Source organism: Andrena cerasifolii, chromosome 8, assembly GCF_050908995.1.
Source record: "Andrena cerasifolii isolate SP2316 chromosome 8, iyAndCera1_principal, whole genome shotgun sequence".
Taxonomy (NCBI): Eukaryota; Metazoa; Arthropoda; class Insecta; order Hymenoptera; family Andrenidae; genus Andrena; species Andrena cerasifolii.
The window spans coordinates 14,812,669-14,836,176 of NC_135125.1; the positions used below are offsets into that span (position 1 = coordinate 14,812,669).

Here is a 23,508-nt window from a genome sequence, read left to right on the forward strand (position 1 = left end):
GTATAAGGCAACTTGGTATAATGTACTTGAAGTTTACGCTGGCGTCGCGCGACGGCACAGAAGCCCTGAAATTGCTCATTAATAGCGGCAATAACGTTATAATTACCCGTGGCACGCGTGAACTCGGCCATAGTTTCGTTATCTCCGTGCCAAAAGTGGCTGCGCGCGGGCGTGATGGTAAATTTCAAAAAGCACCAACGACGGCGGTACTTATTGCTCGCCGGAATTCATAGCCCTTTCGCATGAGACACTTCTGCGGCCGACTGCTGCTATTTCAAATGTATTCGCGTAGTTTCTATTCCTCTGTATTTTCTTCTGTTACGCGAGTTTAACACTTGCGCGTTTTCGGAACTAATTACTATTGGAACGTCGATACAAGTTTCTGAACGGAGTTCGTTATGTTTGCTTATTTTATTCATAACATATTTCAGAGACTCGTATGAACCGTGAAAAAGAATTAGAAATAGCAAAATAATAAAGACATGCTCAAATTCAAAGAAGCGGTGGTGGAAAAGATTACCAGAAGGTTAGGAAAAAATTAATTCAAGAATATTAGAAAATGTATATTTTATGGGACCTCGTGTCAAAGAAATTTCTAAACAATTCTATTTAAGATAGTTCCACAGGGTAAACAGTGAAACGTAAAGGTAAAATGAAGTATCGCCATCAGACTCGCAAATATTTTTTTTTTTACCATTACCTACTTAAAGAAACAGTTGTACCTCAATGAAAATGATAAGCACTCCGTTAATTAATTTCTCTCAAATGTGCAGAGACATTGTGCCCACAGAATGGTTTCCAGGCTGCGAATAACGTATGACTTACATAAATTAAATCACCACACTTGCGATATTAAATACCGACAGCTTAGTTTACTGAAAATCTACATTTTATCCAAATTCGACACCCTCGCCCTCCAATACAGGTTTCACGGCCGAGAAACGCCTTTACTCTTGAGAACTCGAAAATCGACGGCCGACAGCGCAACGCGAAGCGTTCCCCGGCGATAATTCAGAAACTTGAAACTGCCCTGTTAAAAACTTCTGTTACCTGACTTACTCCCTTAATCCGAGGCGACTGTAATATCGGCCCGAATGCCCCCGCCCGAGCCGTGGGCAAAGTATTGAATTAATATTCCGTCCGGGCAATTCTTCCGCGCGAAATCGCTCGATTCCGCCCCCATAGACTTTCAATTTCGGCCCGCGCCGCCGCTAAATTTTCCCTCCAGGTGGACAGGCTCCGCTCGGCCGGAATTAAAAATTCCAGGAAACTTCGGCCGGGCGATGCGAAATTTCATGGGCGCGCCGTGGTAAGACGATTAGCGGAGGGTTTCTGGAATCGGTGAAATATTAATTGGCGCTTACGCGAGCCACGCTTTGCGTCTGCCGGTCGCGAATGATTAACGAGGGACATAAATATTTAGCGAATCGGAGGGGCGGGGGGTGGCGACGCCGTCTAATACAGGGCAATTTCGAGCAGCCAGGGCTGAAAGTTGCCCTGCGGAACGGGTGTTTTAGTATAATGACAAATGGAACTCGGCGCGGAAAGTTGGAACAGAGCTAACGCGCGCCGACGCGAACGATACTTCGTCCATTTCGAAAATTACGCCCGACGACTTGCGAAACTTCCTGCGTCGCTGCGAAATTTCCACGGGCCCGGCCTTAACAAGATCGAGTAACGGCGGGTAAACATTCGCCGATAGTTTATTGACAGGGAGAAATTCCACCTGGATACCTCGCTGGTATTCATCGAACCTTTGCCGAACTTGCTGGGCCAGGGAGGTTTGCCAGCACCCCTTATTCGCCATTTTCAGGATTTCTTAGTCGATAAATTGCTATAACGTTAGAAGTTCGGTCATTTGAAACGAGCGATGGACACTGTGCTGAGATGGTAGAGCTTTTTGCTTCCGCTTCTGACGTACATTAAATTTTTTAGAGGAAAAGTCTTCGGGGTGTAGTTTCGCAATTCTTCTGCGACTCTGAGTCACGAGTCTCTCTTCAAAAGGAGAACATTCTTGGTATTACGAGCTTTTGGTGGTTTATGGGGATTTGAAGTGATTCCGCGCCTGGCACTTATTGTAATATAAACATTTTAATGCGGGAAAAAATGCACTCGAAATAATCGACGAAATAGATCAATTAATTCCTGCTATGTAATACAAAGCTTACTTCGTGATCTAGAAGCATTATCTCCATACAGAGATGGGCTTTGACTAAATTATTTAAATAACGGATCGCATAAAAGTGACTTTGACTTTAGATTATTCGACGAATAAAGTTTTTTTTAACCCTACCTCGGGTTAACTTTATTCGACACACGACGAATAATTTTTATCACTTTTATTCGTTATTCGGAAAATTTAAATAAAAATTTCGCCCATCTCTGCCTCCATACATTCATACACCACCCTTGATTGTGTCCCCCCAAAAACACCGACTCCAATATCCTCGCCAGTCGCGAATAAATCGCCCAATCCGCGATGCAAATGTTTAACAAAACGCTGGATAAGCAGTGCATACGACGAGAAGAGCACGATCCCTTCTACCCGAAGATTCCGTGGTCGATCGATCATCGAGACACCGTCGATGTTTACCGAAAAGCCTGCGACAGTTGACGCAGCATACGGTAGCAACAAATGCTTCCGCAGTGGGTGGTAAGATGACGAATGGGGTGAGGGATGACGAAGTGCTCAACTAACGTGATTAACCTTCCGGGGGTGTCGACGTGGCTTGGCGAGCCGTTAAAAGCACACCCTCGATGTAACACAGCCCAAGAGCATCCTGTAATTACTCGCACCTGTGGAAGGTCCTGCTAAGTCCTGCAAACACGCACAATGTCGAAGCTGCCGCGAGGTTTCTTTGGTTTTATCACCCTCGGTGGCGCAGGTGCAGGCACTTTGCGTACGCATAGTGATTGATTATAATATACTACGTGCACCCGTGGTTGTCGATAATTAACCACTGTTCATCTATCAGTAAGCGCGAGGTTGCGTCAGGAGACGCGGGAACGTCAATATTTATTCGCTAGGTCCACGTTTAATACCCCGTCGGATATATCCGACGTTAGCTTGCCGAGCAAACACGCGGTTACGGGGAGTACTGGGATCCTCCACGTCGATATCGACTAAACAAGTTGTAAGGTCCCTGTGATTACAGAATTGGGAATAAATTATTTAATCTCGGCACGGCGGCCGCCGGGTCTACCGTGACCCATCTTCCACGCGAAGCTAGGGATTAGTTGAGGCATTGAGAACACAAACGGACTAACCCTTAATTTTTTCGAAATTGAGTTAGTAGCAGTAATGTATTCCAATAGGCTGTACTAATCTTATAAAACAGGAAACATTAATTTTTTTCTATTTAAAACCGTGTGGTATGACACAATCATTTGTTGCATTGAAGTTCTGCGGTGGCACTCGCGTGCAACACTTATTAAAATTAAATGGAAAATTAATTCTGTTTCCATTAGGAGGAAGTTCGAATCGGCAAAACAAAACACTGTTGAAATCCTATTTTTTACAAGGGGTGGTCCGTTGTCACTCTCAATGCCTCGGTTTCCAGTGGCTGTTCTTCTAGAACATCAGAATTTTAGGTCTTATATTAGGGGCTGAAATTTACCCTGTATTCGTAATAAGTGGATAGTCATTCGCCATTTAAGGATTAAGGTTTACGTTGTGCTGTTGCAGAACGTAGATCACAGACGGTTTTCACAAACATAATGGTGCATTTATTCTGACCAAGTGGACAGTGTTAAGCACGAAAAGAAACGGAGAAAAATTAGCCTGAGCGAGCGCAAAACGATCGGAAATAGTTCGTGAACGATACGAACGTTTATGCGCATTTACACATGAAATATACATGATGCTTTCGAGAGAAACGCAGTCTATGAAGTCTCTGGGGGGTGATTTGCATGATTCGCGCCATGAAACGTTATTTAGCGGTGAATTTCGGCAATGATCGCGAGTGAATTCTATGAATTTTACCGGATTGCATTAATACAGATGCATGCATGCGCCACGTGTACGAATTTCATTTCGAGCGAATTGTTGTGGGAACACCTTTCTCATTTTTTGCAGAATTCTGTTGAATGAAATGGTCGTTTGACTGTGCTCGGTTTTTCTGTAAAATTGAAATACTCTTGTCAAAGGAAATCGTCCTTCGATATTTTACACAAGAATTATAATGACACTCGAGGACCCAAGGACTCGCAAAGTCGGTTGTTTCCTTAACTTGCCGCATCCCCCGTATTTCACAGAGTTGCTAAATTCCACGCACATAATATTTCGCAACAGTCGGTGCGCCAGATGGAACTTAGAATTTCATGAATTTGAAATCCGTCCCGACAGCTTCGTCCAGGTAACTCCGCCTTCCACCTCGTATTTTTCAATGTTGCACAAAATCTTCGTCTTACATTAAGTAGCAACAGCTTTCGCGAATCGACTTAAGTACGTTGCTTGTAACTAATTACGTATTCCTGAGAAATACGAACATTCTGACGTTTCCCCGCAAAAGCAGTAATAACTGAGAATCAGAAGTCGAGTGAAACTGTTGAAATGTTCAATTAATTAGGAAATAACTGTAAGTTTATTACTATTATCTATTCTGTTCCGAGAAAACTGTTATAAAATACAGTGTATTAGCTGAAGCTTTTATTCCATACATTTTTGTGTAAGTAAGCAACTTTTATTTTCTTCGAGGTAGAAAAGGTTCTAGTTAAACAGGAACATTTATTCCGCTGTGAAAAAGTCACAGTTGTGGAAGCAGATTTCCTGAAAATGTAAGGTAGATAGATCTGAAGTTGAAACCTTAAACTATTTGGCGAAAATAATTGTATAAAAATCACGTTGTGCTTTCTCTTCTATATTTATCCTGTTTCCAATTCCTTAAGTAATACTAATTAAAAAGTAATACTAACTTTTATATTCTGCCCTTAAATATCTGTTCAAAAGTATACGACCCTCCAGAACTCTCTATTAATCGAACATAAAATAACTATTAAATCTGAACTCTTACAACAGGTTTAAACTGTTAATGTACAAAGTTACCTAAAACAGAAAAGAAATGATTTAAAAGTTAAAAGTTCGATAAATAACTGTTATTTATGAAGTTTCTATTTGACTCCTGCTTAGTGAAAAAATAATATATAAAATTCCCTTATAACTCTAGTAATATTAATTCCTCGACCCACGTTCATTTTACTTCGCCCTTTACTCTCCAAATCGTACACCTTTCTCTTTGCCACCCCCTGTAACCCTCGCTACGTATACATATACGTTCCCCACCCCATTTAGCATTGGGCATTAAACTACAAAAGAGAGATCATGAATTTGTGCGAACGAGTACCATTACGAGAAAATTACGCGAGGAAAAGGATCGTGGACATTTTATGTTTCCCTGGAATCACGGGGATATTGCAACCCCGTCCCTCCACACGTTGATTAGAACCGCAGTTGCTCACTTCTTTATCCTTTTCTTGCAGGACCCGCATCTCCGTTGTCTGATCTAGCTGGGTACAGCCGTTGCGGGTACGCGCTTGTGTTGAAGGGGTTGGTTTTTCCCCAATGGAAACGGCGACCCTTGGCTGTCATCGGATCCAGGCTCTTCCTCTACCCCGGTAAGTGTTCCACTTCGAGATTCTGCCAATCCATACCACCCCCTCCAGGACAAGGAACGAGGATAGAGCCTTGGGCCGGTCGAGCTGACAAGAAACGGAACGCAAGCCTCTGCCAGGATTGTCTACCTTCCCCTGGCCACGGTTTCTTGTCCTCGCGATTATTGAAACGTATATCATCGAAGTGGAAGTCGAGATGTAGGATTCGCGAGTTACGCTCAAAGTGGTCGTTCCTCGAGTATCGAGGGGTTGATTCTTTTCATCATTACGGGGGTGTTTTAGATATTATAGTTGGTACGGTTAAGACGAGCTTGTATATATTCCACTGTCATAGGAAATGGGAAATTTAGGGGAAATTGTGGCGGTTGACTTGTTTTATGTTGTTCTCGAAGCAAAAGGGTGGATGCTGTCGACGAAGGCAGGTGGTAGAGTAGCCACTTAGTCTTCTTATTGTATTTTTATCGAGATACAGGGAACGTTCTGAGCTTTTTTGAAGGAGGAGTCTAAAATTTTTCAGAATACGAGATGATAGTGCAACGAACTTTAAACTGGATTTGCTTTCACGATGTACGAGGTAATGGATTTCTCTAATCACGATTACTCCCTGCGTCGTTTTTACGTCCGGCGGGAATACACGCCTCACGATGTTCCCGCGAGAAGTCGAGGGTATAAAAGTCACCGGAGGAGGGGAGGGGGGCGATGGGAAAACAATCGAAAGAAGTAGAGCCGATGGTGGAAAGGTACGAGATTTATAGCTTGGAACTTCCTTGGATCCAGTTCGTGGAAGTTTCACTTTTCAAATGAAAATTACAAAGTCACATTACAAAGTGGTGTATGAATATAGACAAACGGTAGCAGTCTAGCAGTAAGCTTCTGTTTTTGCAATTGGATAAGTGTGTCCGTAATTATAAAAGCTATTCCACTACAGGCACTCGCAACTTCCACGTTAATCAACCCACAAATCATTATCTTATACTTTGTGAAACTCCAGTCCCATGCAAATAGAAAACCATTCAAATATTCCTCGCCTCTCAGATCCCTGCAACCTGCAACCTTGATGTACCCCGACCCTTAAAACGAGCCATTGACTGCCAAACACCCTGCCCTTCGCACCCATTTACCCTAACAACTCCTCAGCATTCCTCCTATCACCAAAACTCACTGCCTGACAAACACCATAAGTCTCCACTCATCTAATAACCCACACTCAATCGAGCCAACCCTCGCCAGTAAAATCGTATCACCAAAAGGCACCGTCTTCCTCCGCCAGCGTTCCTTGTAGACCACCCCCCAGAATCATCTCGAACTTCGATGCACCTTCCCAGCGAAGAATGCGCCCCGACCAAGCCGATGAATTGTCGAGGGTAGCAGCCTGCCCCGTCGAAGAGGTGGAACATTACCGATACAAGCAACTCCGTGACTGATAAGTGAACTTTAAATTGGATTTCTTTGCCGCGAATACGGTCGGCGGGGGGGGGGGGGGGAGGGCGCCCCAGCCTTCGCCCAGCTCAGATAAGAAGCTGTCAGCGTGAATAAAAACATCCATTTCGCCGCGGCTCCCCCGTGGAAACCTCTCGAATGGCGGATTCGTGTTCCACGGTCCGGCCAGCTGTCGGTTCTTGCGGCAGCCGGGCTAACTTCGCCAGTTCGTTTATTTCTGACAGGCAAACAGAGGATATCGTGCGTTTCTCCGCTACTCGATACGGGATATCGGGGGTGGCCAGCAGGAGGCAAGGGGCCAGGCGCGCTCTACTGACAGGGGATCGACTGATTTGCGCCGGGGTATATTAATATTTATTCCCTGCACGTTTCGGTGGCGAGAAGCTTTTCGAGCTGGGGATGCTCCGTTGACTGTATAAAACGATTTCAGCAGATATTACCGTTTTCGGTGCGAGATAATTCGTTAAACGGAGAGGTCTGCTTATCGTAGAACGAACACGTTAGGGATGTTGAACGAGGTTGACTGAATTCGCGCGGCTGTAGAAAGCTTTCAGTGGTGCAGGCAGGTTTTAGTCAAGGGAATATTTAGGAGAACGAATGTGTCAGATGGTGTACAAAAGAAAACGATGATCCATGCGATTAGGGCGTCAGAAAGAGGGAAAGTGTGGGAGCGCAAGTGGAAGAGCCCTGCGCATGGTCAGACGTGCAGTAGACCTATACTACTGAAGCTCTTACATCTCTCTGTAACTTATCACAGATGCGTTATTTTCACGAATCTTTCCAATCAAAGTTATCGGTATCGATGTGGACTATAGAAAGATAAAAAAATTCGCAACAATTTCGGTTGATATTTTTAATCTACACATTCGTGTAACTTTTTAGTAGACCGCGAAGTCTTCGAAGTTCAGTCATTGAATTTGAATGAATTATACTGACAAATTATACGAGGAATTATACTACAAAGATTCTTTCCATCTGCCGTGAAAAGTGAAAAATAACTTTGTTCCTTAAAGAATGTAAATTCATCCCCTGATGTATTCAAAGATCCATTCTAATCGCGCCTTTCCCCGCGACCATTATTCCTCGATCAACGATATTCCACGGTTGATCTACCCCAGCAGGATGTTCGATGCCGTAATTGCACGTCACGGCGATAAATCCTCCCGCTGAAAGAAATTCTTGATCCGCGGCACGCACTCGGTACGGTGACAGGATCGTTCTACAGGAGGGATAAAGGACAGGACGTAGATAAATCATGGTGTTTCATCGGGAGAGGTGGGGATGGGAGGGTGGGTCGGTAGCGCGCGAGATCGTGGCATGGATGTTTTCCCTTTACCGCGGACTGACGTGCTTTTATCTTCCCGAAGAGGTGCCAAGAGCTTCGGGACATTTACGTAAACGGGCAAACGATTGTAATTCTATAAAAAGTGTCAGCCGCGCGGGAACGATTTATACGAGGCGATAACGTCGCTGTCTACGGTTGTTTTTAAAGGACCGATATTTGGATAGGAAAATAGCACGAGTGCACGTGATTTTTGAAAGGAATGTTCGTTTATTTTATCGAAACGAGACTTCTTTTCAGAATTCTTTGAGACTAGAGGAACGATTTTAAATATCTGATGGTATCAATTGCATTGCAGTGCAAAATGCAGGCATATTTTATGAGGACAGTAATACAGGGAAATGTGATCGGAAGATGAATTAGGTAATTAGTTGAATATTCAGAATCATTGCATACTTTTGTTGATTCAAAGAGTGGTACTATCTATAGGGGGTGTTTTGATAACTCTGTTACAACTAAATAGTGCATGCAACTGTGACAATAGTGGATTGACTTTCCTTCTTTAAACTTTACTGTGGAAAAGATTCTCCCAATGGTCTTAGAATTTTAAAAATTCAAGTGTAATTGCTAAAAATTTGAATACTACCTTCAGGAAGGAATTAGTGATAGCTTTGTACTGACCTTAAGGAGCCACCCAATTTTATTCTATTTATAATCACATCCCTTTACGTCGATCCAATAACGCCACTTTGCTCTAGGCGATCGAACCACCCATCCATTCTAAATTGCCTCCCGAAAAAAGACCAATCAGCGCATCATTCGCCAAACAGAACTGTCGAAAAAGGGAAATATCTTGTTCCCTTTTCGAATTAACCGATCTCGCTAACTTGTCCAGTATTTTGCAGCTCAACTCGAATTAAAAAAAAAATAGAAAAAAGAAGCAGAGGGCGAGACACGAAACAAACGGGCGCTCGAATCACGATGCATTTTCGAAGTTAACGGCCACATTGTGAACGACGGGACAACAGGGAACACTCCCATGAATTTTAAGATCCGATTGCGAGAAGAGCGAGGAAAAAAGAGAGGACCTGAATGGTTTGTACCGTTGAAAAAATCGTGGCAAAAGGCAGTTTTGAACAATGGCGAAGGGGGTCTGGGGGGTCCTACGTGGTTGTCCATGGCGTTGCGAGTCATTCACGGTTTGGAAAATGTCAAAGGATTCCGGACTGGCGGAGGCACGGTGATTTCATTCAGGTCACGTACACGTGAAAGCTACGTTCAGCTTCGTTGTCGTTCGATAAAAATGTCTGAATTAATGGACGTTGGTATGGATTTCGGGAGCTATTCGCGTCAATTACCGGCCAATATGGCCTGGGAAATGGCTGTGACAGGGTAAAAGGGGGCGCGATATGCCTCTGTAAACATCGCTCGGAGCCATTCGCAGGCCTTAGGACTGCTAAAAAAAATCTATCGCGTCTCCTGTACGGTCCTTTAATTCAATAAGTCGTAACAAGGACGTTCCACGCTAAATCGTTCACTCCTTCCACCTGATATTACGGATTCTGTTGAAATTGAAACATTATATAGCTCAGGTAAAATTAGGGAGGGTTTAAGTCATCATTTTCCCAACTCTCAATTTGTTTAACAAATACAGATTGTCGAAAACGTACAACTTCTACCTCCCTCGTTGAAGGCAGACTTTGTAATTAAATTCTTACCTCTGAAACCATCAACGCCACGATCTTCCTTCTTTTTTCATTTAATTCAACAGAAACTAACCTTTCTGAATAAATATTTATTTACCCCACGGACTCGTTCTGGCCACACAAAAATTACTCAAGGTAACACCTCCGTCAGCTGTACCTGTTTAACCGTGCCACTCGTGTATGGCAGGTATCAGCCAAACGTTAAGAAATAAGAACGTGTGCCGTGAAATATCGATATCGGTCGACCAATAACCGCCGCCGCGCACCCTCCGAAAGCCACAGTCAGCGATCAAATCGTAAGCGCAGTCTTTCATTAGCCGCCAGTCGCGAAGACTCCAGAAAGGACGCATCCCTGCGAGTGCTGTGGCCATTGCTGAATTCAGCTTTTCCGCAGCATCGCGTCGTTTGAAGGGGGACATGCTTTGATGGCTGCTTCCTCGGGGGCTTGATTAAACTCGCGATGGCTGCCGGTAACAGGTGTTCGCCATCGGCGAGCGCGCTGAATCAACAGCGAACAACCTCCACCGGGGGATCCCGTCGCTGTTCGACTTTCGCGGCAGCACTTTCTGCCAACTTATTTACTTTCGGGCTTGCCCGTCCCCGCGATACAAGGATGGAAAGGTGGTCTCGTGTATTTCGCTGGTTCATTAATCGAAATACGTCGCGGCTTCCTCTGATATCACGCTGGCCTCGATTAGTTCCCCCTGGGACTAGGAAAACGGCCCGAACACTGATATTTACCCTAGCCACTGGCTATAGTGGCGCGCACAAATAGTAATTAGGTAAATTAGAGCAAAAATTAGGTACACACGTAGATATAAGTAGTTGCAGTAACAGAATTTGAAAAAATGAAAGAGAGGAGAATGAATCAATAGCCATTTGGAATTTACTTTTCTTACCTACTTTCCTGTTGCCCAGACAATTCAGCTTCGCTCGTGGCACCTATATGTAAACAGGAGTAGAGTCTGTAAGAAAAGTTGATGGAAGTAGAAGGAAAAAGTTCGCGAGAAGCGTTCAAGCGCCAGGCGTCCAAGAGGAATCCCCCGATACTAGATCATTCCAAACCTCCAAACTAGTTCATCGGTATCTCGGCGAAATTCACGCCGTGCGAGGAAGGTGGGGGTCGATCAGATACTCAAAATCACGAACTGATTTTGTTTTAGGGGTAGACAATTTATTCACTGTTTCCTTTGGCAACACGAGAGGACCGAACGAAAATACGCGCAGGCTTCAATGTTCACAGGTTTGCATCGAAGTGGAATTCTTCTATCTATCATTTCCTCCACTTTCCTGCATCGTCTGTGATCTCTTCCTACTTACAAACCAAAATAGCTATCAGAATTTTCCCCGCAACTTATAAGACTCTACAAGCAAAACCAACCAAGTTAATACCAATTCTACAACGAGCAATATTTGCGAAACATCGCCATTATTCGTGTCAGAAAACAGTGGAGAGGGCTTCCGTCAGATGACTGGAAAATCTCATTTTCCTACGAGGATTTAATTGTCGCCGTCGCGTTCACGCGGCGGGAAACGCTCGATTCGGACGATTTGCGTTCAGCGAGTTATGAATTCGATCTCATCGGTGAATATTTACACTGTCATCCGCGTGTTCTTCGTGCCTCCACGCGCAGTTTCTCGGTGATTGCTGCTCGTAAGGAAGTCGTTTGAATTAACGAGTTTGGAGAACGCGAGGCCAAGTACGACGAGCGTGTTAACCGCCAGATCGATCATCCCCATATCGGTGGTGCAATAAAAATCGATTTGCAAGGGAGGAGCCTTCGATGCTGGAAGCTTCGCTGGCGGACAAATTGCATTAATGGTCAGTTTAGAGCGAAAACGAGTTCGCCCAATCGAAACGAGCATTCCCGCGGTCTCTCGAGGGTGTTTTCTGCTTAAACGTGCCGAATTCTCCGCTGTCATCGAAAAGTTTGATCCTCTAATGAGAGGGTCGCTTAAATTCATTTAACTGCAACCTCGAATCCCTCGCGATCCCCATTGGTCACCAGTTTTCACGCACCGTGCAAACTCCATAGTTGGTCAGTGGTGGCGAACAACTTTCTACCAATCGGGCATTAACGCGTTGAACATCGAACGCGCATCGTTTAAAAATTCGTCCGGTAGTTACTTGAATTTAACAACGCTCTATAAATTTAATATCTCCGCCTAACTTTTCTAGGAAAAGTAGATTCAGAAGTGGCGATGTTTATCCGACAATCTGTACGATAATAAACTTAATAATAATATAATAATATCAATAATAAGAGTAGACATTAATAACAATAACAACAAGAAGATAAAAAGCATAAATACGTATTAGAAAACAAGAAGGGGAAAATAGTAGAGATAAAAATCCGTAAAATAATAAAGAAATCCGTGAAATAGTAGAAATAAAATATATTAGATAACATATATAAAAGTAGAGTGCAAAGGCGAAGTCCATCTCTCAGCTGTCACCGAACTTAACCACTGTAACTCGACTTGAGTTACAAAAATAACATTAGTGGATGAAATCCATTCGCGAGGTTTAATAATGAAATTTGAAATTCGTAACTCGATAATCTCGTAGCCAGAGTTCGGGGCTGGTCGTTCCGAAAACTACCACAGCAATCAGCACTACGAACCCGATTGAGCGCAATATTCTTGGCGTCGGTGGTGAACTATTCGTTCGATCCGCAAATTCTGATTGCATACAATGGAACTTGATCTACGAGGGGGTGCGTCCGAGCTCCAGAGTAACTCTAAGCATCGGTTCGAGTGCAGCCGGCGAATGACCGGTCGCGAGTGCAACGAAATGGCACTCGAATGCAATCAACCGCCGATCGATTCGGACGCACCTGTCTGTACCGTTGTTCAAAGTGAAATTTTCGATCGGCCGGCTTGCCGCGCAATTATACAGCTGGATCGTCCATCACTTTGAGCGAAACTGTCTATCGAATTGTTTGAACGCGACTTATTGATCGGTCTCGATGGAGTTCTCGGGATTAATTTCGCCGCGTGGAATTTCATAAATTTTAGTCGCACGATTTTCTTGAAACGTTTCGAGCTTTTAATCGAGGGATTGAGAATTAGTGGTTGTCGATCGTCATTTGATATATTCCAATATATATCAAAGTTACATAAGATTTGAGACCGCGATCGGCGCGGCGTCGATAGAGCAGCTTATCGGCGATTTACTATCTGGATTAGCGGGACATACTCGTTAAAATCGAACGGCTTTGCCAACTTTAACCGGCGTTAATCGGGAGGGTAGTTGCCATTGATGCCGGCGAAGCCGCAGAATTTGTTTCTATGTCGTTAAAGGGCCGAGGTTGGTTGACTCTCCGCCAGCAAATTCCTAATTGAAACTGACCGCGGGCACAATTTAAATCAGCGAAACGATGGGGATCCAAACCATCCCGTGGTGCACCCTCGTCCTCCTCTGATTACACGACACCCTTTTTAGCGATGGGATCAAGCCCCACGTCTGTTGGCGGGTCTGAATCTAATTTCATGCTTGAAGCAGCTTAAATCGCTCATCGGATCCGGTAGCATTTGCGAGGATTAAAGTATTGCGAAACACTTGCTATTACTTAGTAATAGGTGCTCCTATGTTTCGGTCTCCTAGGGTAGTGGCAGAAAGGTTAAGTGTATCAGAGGTGTTCCAGGGAAACTTGGATCGGGAAAATTGGGATTTGCTAGTTTTAACGTAATAGGATGGTGGTAGAAGTTGGCTCTTATAGCTAAACATCTATACTCGATGGAAACTTATGGCTAATGAGACTACAGTGTTTCGTGTTACGCTGCAACTTTACGTAGAATAGGTTCCTAAACTTGTAACGCGAAATTATCTGTCTCTTAAAGTATTATTTTCTTCACAGTATATATTGAATATCGGGACAATTTTCAAACCTTTCTATATTTCACCTCCACTCGCAATTAACACAGTTAATGATATCACCTGTAAAATTCAAGCACGCTTACTCCAATTCAAAGTTATCGTTTAACCACCGAGCACTACCAATTTCCAACAACACTTCTACTGCACTCACTCCCAGCGTTATCTGTTTTAAATCAACATCCCCCACCTCCCAGGGTTATCAAACACCATCTCAACTTCCTACCAATTAAACTTGCCCAATAATTTCCTCAGAGATTAATTTGTTCCATCCCTCAAGAATCGCGGCTGAAATGACGCCGCTTGTTCGCAGCAAAGAGAACCACCGCTGTTCTCCCATCTCTAAACTGCCGACCATTCATCCGCATCATTATCTGATTACCCCGAGTTTCACTCCATTAATCGTTCAATTGATGCTAATTAATTACCTCGAAATATACCCAGTTCCGATGGGGGAAGTTGCTGGATCCAGGCAGATTCCACCGATCGACTACGCCTCCCGCGGAGCGCGCCAAACCGATGTCATTACCATTAGAAAAGAAAAGTTGCGGGGATTGCTTAATAATGAGCTAAAGCGTCGGCCGGTCCTGTACTCCAAAGCTTCGCGGAAACTTTTAATTGCCCGGCATTCCTAGCCCCGCTCTTTGTTGCTCTTGGCCGGTCGTGATGAGGTTACCGATCAATCGAACAGCACTTCCTCTGAACAAACCTTCGATGAACTTTCCCGTTTTCCTTCGCCGTGCCTTCCCATTGTTCGCGAAATTTCCTCCCGGCAAATTTTAAGTCGTGAAATTCCTCTTACCGAATTGCCATTCTTTGCAGACAGAACTCAGTGTAAAATACAATCAGAAGAGAACGGCGTGGTATCGTGGTACATTATACTTTTCTATATTTAAAATTAATTAAATATCTTTTCGTTCGCTTTTCGGCATTTAAAATTCGCAGTTCAAATGCATCGCGAATGCATAACAGCTAGTTTATAATGAAAAATGTAGAGGAATTTTATTTTATTTGAATTAAAATTAAAATATATTACTTCTGGGAATATGAGAGATTAAATTTAAGAGGGTACCTTTTTGAAGCAGCGATTCTTTAAACGACCTGGGTTTGTTTTTTTCTAAAAAAAAATCAGAGAAGGGATCGTCCCCTCAGGGCTTCGCGGAAGCCCATGTATATTTTAGCGTGCAATTGTTTTCGCGGGCGGTCGAATCAGTGGCAATTATTAATTTTCTCCTGGGTGTACGCGAGGGGGAGCAGGATCCCGCAAGGACTGCCCTTAAAATATGACACTGTGCCACGCCTCACGTGAAAATGATAATGAATATTTATGTTCGTTGCGCGTATTCCGAATGGAGGTGCTTTGGCCAACATGCAACTAGCATCGAAAATGATTGCTTCGAATTGGAACCACGAAACTGCGCTCCCAGTGGCACGGTGTGGTTAACTTTTGGACGAGCAATTGGGATTGATACGCAAATCCCAGATAGTAGTAAACAATAACTAAACGCTACTAGTTGATTCGTTGGGATGAAAAGTTAATATTCCCAATTAGAATTTCAGTATTCGGTGGTTCAGTAACTCCTCGTAAGTTCTCTCCAGGATTCAACAGAAAGTACTTTCCTCTCAAAAACGTCAAAAAGTTCATCGCATCTTCTCCCACCCATTCAAAAATTCATTCAGCTAATACGTCTAGATTTTCAATAAACCATCATCACTTATTCAAGATATCACTCAGCCCACGCTCTATTACACAAAAGACTCAATTTACAAAATAAAAACCCTCGATCTCTGAAAAGCCAATCTCTCATTGCTCCAAAAATTCTGCCCCCTTCGCGAGTTCCATTACCGAAGTCCTCAAGAGATAAAACGCCCCGTGCGCATCGTTCGTCAAACGAGGCCATCACCGACCGTTCGCCTCCTGCCAGTCCACCCACGTCCCGAAACGCGTCGCCGAACCGACCGATACCAATCGACCAATTAGCGTCCATCCCCGGCGCGATAAGTTCCAGGATCGAACAGTGCCTGGTATTTTTCACGCTGACGAACGTAATCGAGCTGCAATCATCTAATTACACGGAGAAACGAGCGGCGATGGCTGTCCATCCACGTCGAAATTTCAGCCACTCCTCGGAATTCGATGTTGAAATTCCCGCGTTCGTTTCACGGCAGCGCTGCGGGCCACGCCTAACAGCCCGCGGTTTGACAACGCGCTTGTCAGCGTGATCGAATTTCCCCGACAGGTTTTCAGGGGGAAAACACCGATGTAAATCGGAATTTATTTCGCCCTGCTCGTGAAATGCAGCGAACGAGGGGGTTGGAGGGTCGGGGGGAGGGGAGGGGAGGAATGGGGTGATCCCTGAAATTGCGGAATCGAAACCACTGGATGAAATCTCCCAGAGGGCTATCCTAGTTGGAATAATAACGTTCCGCGAGTGTTGTGGCTGTGGGAGGAATGGAACAGGAATGGCTCCTGTAGGGAAGCTGCGTGGGTGGACCTAGCAATAGTGATGTCTTTTGAAGAGGAATTGGGAAGAGGGTTGAACAGGGAAATAGTGGAATCTGTAGAATGCCTCTGGCTGCTAGCCATCCTATATTAATGCTTCGATAGTAGATGGACTGGTAAGTGAGTGAATGTGAAACTTATGAGTGGCGACTGATATTCCAAATGTATTCGCATATTTTTCAACTATTTTCTTTAATCGTCAACTAAGTAACTTCTTGACCGAGAACGTTTTCAGCGGATTTAAATTTTCAATTTTCAATTTTCAATTTTCAATTTTCAATTTTCAATTCTCAATTTTGAATTTTTGAATTTTTGAATTTTCGAATTTTTGAATTTTTGAATTTTTAAATTTTTGAATTTTTGAATTTTTGAATTTTTGAATTTTTGAATTTTTGAATTTTTGAATTTTTGAATTTTTGAATTTTTGAATTTTTGAATTTTTGAATTTTTGAATTTTTCAACTTTTCTAATTTTCTAATTTTCTAATTTTCTAATTTTCTAATTTTCTAATTTTCTAATTTTCTAATTTTCTAATTTTCTAATTTTCTAATTTTCTAATTTTCTAATTTTCTAATTTTCTAATTTTCTAATTTTCTAATTTTCTAATTTTCTAATTTTCTAATTTTCTAATTTTCTAATTTTCTAATTTTCTAATTTTCTAATTTTCTAATTTTCTAATTTTCTAATTTTCTAATTTTCTAATTTTCTAATTTTCTAATTTTCTAATTTTCTAATTTTCTAATTTTCTAATTTTCTAATTTTCTAATTTTCTAATTTTCTAATTTTCTAATTTTCTAATTTTCTAATTTTCTAATTTTCCAATTTTCGAATTTTCGAATTTTGATAAAGACTTAATATTAAGTACAAACGATTGCGAGGTCCAATTTAAAAAGACCTGTCATGCGGAAACATCCCATGCGTGGCACGCGGCAGTGTTGAATTCAAAATTCCAGCCGCGGAACAATAATAAGCGGGCTGAACTGTTAGTAACTACAGCGTGGAATCAATCATCCTGATTCCAGCCTGTCCAGAGTCCCGACCAGAATGGATGGAGCTGGGCGGCGGCGGAGGTGCGGTGTGTTATGCGCCGTCACGTCTGGGCAAACTGGTGCTGCGTATCACTGGATTTCCAAGGGTCACTCAGCAGTGTCATCAGACCCAACAGCAAGAGGACAGTCACCATCGCGAGACGAGGCACTTGTATCTCGGCTTTCACCACCCCTGGGACAGGGACTTGTGGAAAAGTTGGATTAAACAAGTAAGTCAAACAAAGACAATCCCAGCTACGATAGGGACATCGTTTTCCAACGTGTCCGTACAATGTCGGGCCGGCCTCAATCTTTCTCTCCTCTTGTCCATGGAACAAGGTAAATTGTGTTTATTACAAGGAAATGAGGGTAGATGCAATTGTACCCTAGTAGGAATTCTCTGGAGCATTGTTGGGCTTTGGGCTTTTATATTAACATTGCCACCCCCAATCTTATGTACTTATTAAAGTAAATACAAATATTAGGATAGAAGAAGGGAACGAAAAATGAATGCTTTTTTATTAGTTTTAATAAATTTCTTTAATGGTGGTTCGTTAGATTTTAGAGTACATATTGAATATTGTCTAAAATTCTGTCGAATGACTAGATTTCCGATGGGGATATTTATTTTAAATTACTTGCACGGCAGTTTAGAGGGAAGTTATTGAATGTTAAGAGTATCAGCTCTGAGTTTCCTAAATTTTTAATAAACTGTTCTTTCTGAAACAAGAATAATTGAAACATTCGCTGATAAAGCAGTGCAGGCGAGACATTAGTTTGAATGAATGTCAAATATTATCGCAAGCGAAAGTTGTTATTTCGTGTTTATCGGGGCAATTTGTCGCATTTTCGCGCGCTAATGACGCACCTAGCTTCGTTAAACGATAAATTTTCAGTAACTTTATTGCCCGATGAATTACGTTCTCGTCACGAGATGTGGCAAATTGCTCGTGCGTGCATCATGCGCTATTCATCGCGTTGAAATATGGCAGCGGCGTCTACAAAAGACCACTGGGATGCTTTTTCAAATGACGAATGCATTCGATGGTATTCGGAGGGTATTTTTCGTGAGTTTTTTTTTTAGATTCAGGGTACAATACAATATATGAAAAATACATATAAAGTATAATTCAGAAATATAATGGTTTAATTTCTGACATTCGAGTAAACAGTGCCACTGGTGCATGAAAAATTCACGCCGACATATCGACTTTGTTTAATTCCCTTCCGATCTGAATTCGTTCTAATTATCGCAGCTCGAAAAGCCATCGCGATATATCCCGTCCATTAGTTTCGTATTTAGTCAAAATGCAAATAGTTTAATCGCTGGTACACGGAGAGCAGGGGCGAGGGATTAAACGAGTTGCCAATTTCAATTAAGAGCACAATTACGAAGAAACCACCTCCCCCCATTTCCTCCGAAGAAAACCTATTCAGGACACGGTCAATTTAATTTTCAATCTGACTTTTAACGCTTTCCCGCAGAGAATATTCTACCCACCAATAAAAGCAGAGCTTGAAGTTAAATTTCTGCATTCGATAGGTGTTTACTGTTGCATGAATTATTTATAGGCCACGTCAGATTGTGATTTGAGTTTACAGGACTTTATCTGGCACCTTTGTTCTGTTTTAAAAAGGTCAGTCTACTATTTTATCGTTTAGATTAAATTATAAATGTTCAATCTAGATTGAGGTGAGATTTAGAAAAATCGAGGCTGATATTCTTAACGGTTAAAATAATAAACACATTTTTAACAAACAATGGTTAGACTATTATTGTATATTCCCTTCTACTAATTTCTTTTTTTCCAAAATATACACTCCAACAGTGTTTCTCCATTAATAATCCTGGTTAATTTCAAACATATTTTAAGAATAATCCAGCCACTAACAAGCCTGGAAAATCGTTGCAAATACTAAAGTTACTAACCATACAAATAGCTGAAATAAATATCCGTATCAGAGATCTCAGAGCCTTGTCAGGTTAAACACTTACTCGCTCAGCACTGAATAAAAAACAAAAGTATCCAAATAGGATTGCATCCGACGGTGCATCGGGAACAAAGCACAGAGAACTCTTAAAAGCAGAGTGCGTGGAGGGGGGTGAAAAAAGAGGGAAAACGTGTCAAAAGTAAGATGGCTTCCGTCAGGAGTTTCAGAGTCGGAATCAATCTTCGAGAGGGTGGCAGTGAATGTTTGCCAGACAATCGCGAACGACTTAAAGTTTAAGCCCCCGTCGACTGAAAGCAATTCCTACGGAAAAGCTTGCTGGGTAACTCGCGGAGGAATGAGCGATCCTTATCCCCGATGGTGACTCGTTTGAATTTTCCATGACATCGTGGAAATGAGCGTTGAAATGTTGCGAACATGAAGCATAGATCTGGGGAGTTCCTCCCTATGAGGGTGTCAACTATTTTCCCCTAATTTCATGTTCACTCTTTGCGCTCCAACATTTTGCTCGATTTTCCACTGATCAGGACATCGAACATTGAAATCGAAGAATAATATAGTAACATGATTGGAGATCAAGTAATTTACTTAGCTCTACAAATCACGAATTCTTCCACTTTTACAAAATATTAAAATAATATTAAAGATTAATATAATATTTTAGATTAAAAAAGATTAAAATAATATTAAAATATTAAAGATCACTGTGCCAGAGAGACATATTTAAACAATTTTGTCCCACAAATTTAATTAAAAATGATTATTCTATCGGAGCAGTGACAATTTAAAAAACCCAAGACAGGCGCGGTTAATATTTGAATTAGTATTGCGAGCACCAAAATAGCCATCTGCAATCGCAGAGCGTAATTCCTTGGAGATGTTAATATCCCGTTACTCAGAGTCCTGTAACCCCCGGAATCGATCAGGTCTCAAAGGGCAAATCTACGAACGGAAACTTCGCCCGCGCGAAGAAGACCCTCCATCCTTTTTTATTCCTATCGAATCATCCGTTTGGAATTTGAACGTTACACGTGACCATGAATAATGACCCAGCGACGAGAGGATAAGGAAAATTTCAGAAAATTCCAGCACTTTCATTTCGCCGGGGGATGAAGCTCTTATTCCACGGGGGAAGACGATCGGGCGTCTTTCGCGGCTGGGAGGCAAGGGTGGGCAGGGCAGGATATTGAACAGCTGGAGGATCGTAAGAGAATGGAGCGTAGGAAGGTTTGGCGCGAGGGAACCTCGACAGAGTGCGTCTTTATCCGTGGTTCATTAGCCTCTCCTGTTTGCTGAGAAAACGTCGCGCTGGAGGGCGAACCTTTGCCTCTTCCTGCTAAAGGGAAACACCCGCTAATACGTCTGTCGAGGCTTTAAAGGGATTACGCGATCCGCTTAATCGTTTCGGTTCTTGAATTTTATCGCCGCCGGTGGTTAGACTGCTACTTTCTGCTAAGCTTCGAGGAAGTATTGCCGGTCCTGGAACCGTCTCTTTCGCAGCTTGCGTAATATGGTGAAAGGCCCAGGGTCCTGTCGGCTCTGAACCACTGAAGGGACCAACCTCTAAGTGTCTAAATAGCAGGCACTTGCAATAATGCAATGGTAGCCCTCGTATTCACTTCCCACTACAGTAGAACAGTTAGGTCGACTGTATTGCAATTGAGGAATTAATAACCCTCCCATGTACAAACGCTTGTACATACATCTCGAAGAGTTGCGTATTTCCTTTCAAAGACCTCTGACTCGCGTCGACCCAATTTCGATTTAATTCCAACTCGCGCTACAATTATGTTACTTCAATATAATCAGCATGCATCTCCTCTGGGTTACGAGTATCCTACCCATAGCAGATTGGCGCATCGGCGCAACAAGTGTACCCCTAAAAATACAGCCTAAAGCATTGAGGTGGGAGACGCGAGGGTGGTAATAAATTACACTTCTTAATAAACTCAACAAAGATATATGGTTTATTTTAACACCAAAATCTGCTTTGGAGAAAATATCGAGCGGACGAAAAAAACAACCGCTCTACACGAGTCCTTCACAAATTTGGGAAAACCCCGGGCTCTGAGAACAAGGGAGGTTTCAACAGTCACGAAACCTTCAGTTGAACTTTACGACCTTACCTGGTCGCCTTCTACTCCGCTCGAAAATTCGATGCTACGCACGCTACAGCATCGAACCAAAAGCTCGCATAAACGATTCTTCTTGGACCCACCCCATCTTCCGCCCTCTTCGACAGGAGAACAACAGATTCCCTATCAACCACCGCCATATTGCTGGTTGCACGGTGCACGTCGAGCGTGTTCATTTAAAATCCATAGTTCTCCAGACGCGTGCAGGCTTCGTGGAGCGGAAATTCAATAAAGTCCGACTCCGGACCGAAGGGTGGTCAGCCGGAAGCTTAGGATCGATGGTTTGCATCCTGCAAGCGATCGTCGTCCACCCTTCGCGCACGAGGAAGAGGTGGTCCTGCGTCGCTTGCGCGTGTTATTTGCTTGAACACCGGTGAACGTGACCCCGAGTCACGGGATTACGCTCGTTTGTAGCTTGATATGCCACGGAACCAACTGGCCGTCCACCCCATAAAAGGATACCGTCGGATCCAGGCTGCATTCTCTCGTCGCCCCTGCCAGGAATAAAGAAGCTCCGCGGGCTTCAATAAGCGCTCGCGCTCCAGAATTCAATCGGCATCGTCCGCCCAATATCTCATATTTCCCGATATTAGCGGCACGAAAGCCCGCGCCCGTGGTTGGGCAACTTGGGGGGGCCAATAACCGGGATATGTACCGATCGATGATTAGAAGAGGGAACAATATGTGGCTCGGATCGCAAATGCTGATAGATTTGGATCGCGGCTGGGGTAGCACCTTGGGCGTTGTAACGCTTCGGGATTAATCGGGCCACCGGATGCGTCGAGCCTGCCGAGAGGAACAGAGGGGGTGGAATAGGGTCGCGGGGGTGTGGAGTGGATTTTTGTGGCAGGTAGCAAAGCTGACGGAAGGATTTTGTGGATGAAAGAATGAGATTGATTTGGTGGGTGGATTGGACCTAATACTGGGATTCTGTTCGAAACAATTGATATCGTGAGGACTCTTTTGGGCGAGGGTTGTGGAACGAGTAAAAGGTAGGATCGAAGGGAAAAGCAGTTGCGTTTTCCCCGGGCCCGCTAGTGGACTCATCGGTAAGGGTTTAAAGGAGTATGATCTGTCTAAGTTCCCTTATAGAAATCACACAGTAGTTCAGTGTTGTAGTCTTTATTTCAAAGTCAAATTGCGGACCAGATGTTAGCTCTAGCCAAGGTGTGGGCGAAGACTGATGCCTATTTCTTCGGCGCACTTCCAGCATAACGGATTTTCCTGGCAATGCAGCGGGATTTCCTCCAGGCTAACGAGGCGCGTGACGTGGCCGGGTGCAGGCCACGCGGCCTCGCGTCGTGGGCCCTTCGGAAACTCGAGGTTTATAATACCCGCAATAACTATTGAGGCCGTAAAGGAAAGTCTCGAAGGAAAACATGCTTTGCTTAAAATTCAATCACGAAAGGAACGGAAAGCGGCTTACTCAAAAATAGTTTTCCTGACGCGCGTGTCATACACCATGCCGATCATTTGCACGCCAAAACCAGCAGGCCCTGCCTTAGACGCTGGGATGTTGGGAGATAGAACGAAAGGGATATAAAGCAGTAGTGGATGAGGGAAAACTAGCGCGAAAGCAGAGACAGAGGTGTCGTTACGCTTTCAAGCCACAGTGGTATAAATGACGGCACTGAAACCTAAGATTAACAAGTGGTTCGGAGTCCATCGCTGGAAATTGGATTATTCCACTCAGCTTTCATCAGTGTGGAGAAATGAATTGATGAACGATGAAGCAATAACCGGGGCGCATTATTCACGCCCGAAATAGAAGGTTGAAGGAACGAGAGGCGATTAATCCCGGGCTAGTGATGTCCCAGGCAAAGAATCGGTTCATAGAAGAGAAGGACTCGTTCGCCGCGATTAATACGGGGTCGAAATCAAAAGGAGCTTTTCCATCTGTCTGGCCAGATCCTCCGGTAATGTGGAAAAGATCGACGATTCAGAGGAAGAGGGGCGATGGCTGATGCGACTGCTCCG

At 43.4% G+C, this 23,508-nt stretch overlaps 1 protein-coding gene across 4 annotated transcripts in view; it reads left to right on the top strand.

Annotated features, from left to right (window-relative positions):
- Phlpp (PH domain leucine-rich repeat protein phosphatase) overlaps positions 1 to 23,508 on the top strand; it is a 135,603-nt gene that overhangs the window by 67,752 nt on the left and 44,343 nt on the right. For all 4 annotated transcript variants that reach the window (XM_076818967.1, XM_076818970.1, XM_076818968.1 and 1 more), the window contains exons 4-5: positions 5,479 to 5,613; positions 17,441 to 17,676. In XM_076818967.1, coding sequence (XP_076675082.1) covers positions 5,479 to 5,613; positions 17,441 to 17,676 — 371 coding nt within the window. The remainder of the gene's footprint in view (positions 1 to 5,478; positions 5,614 to 17,440; positions 17,677 to 23,508) is intronic.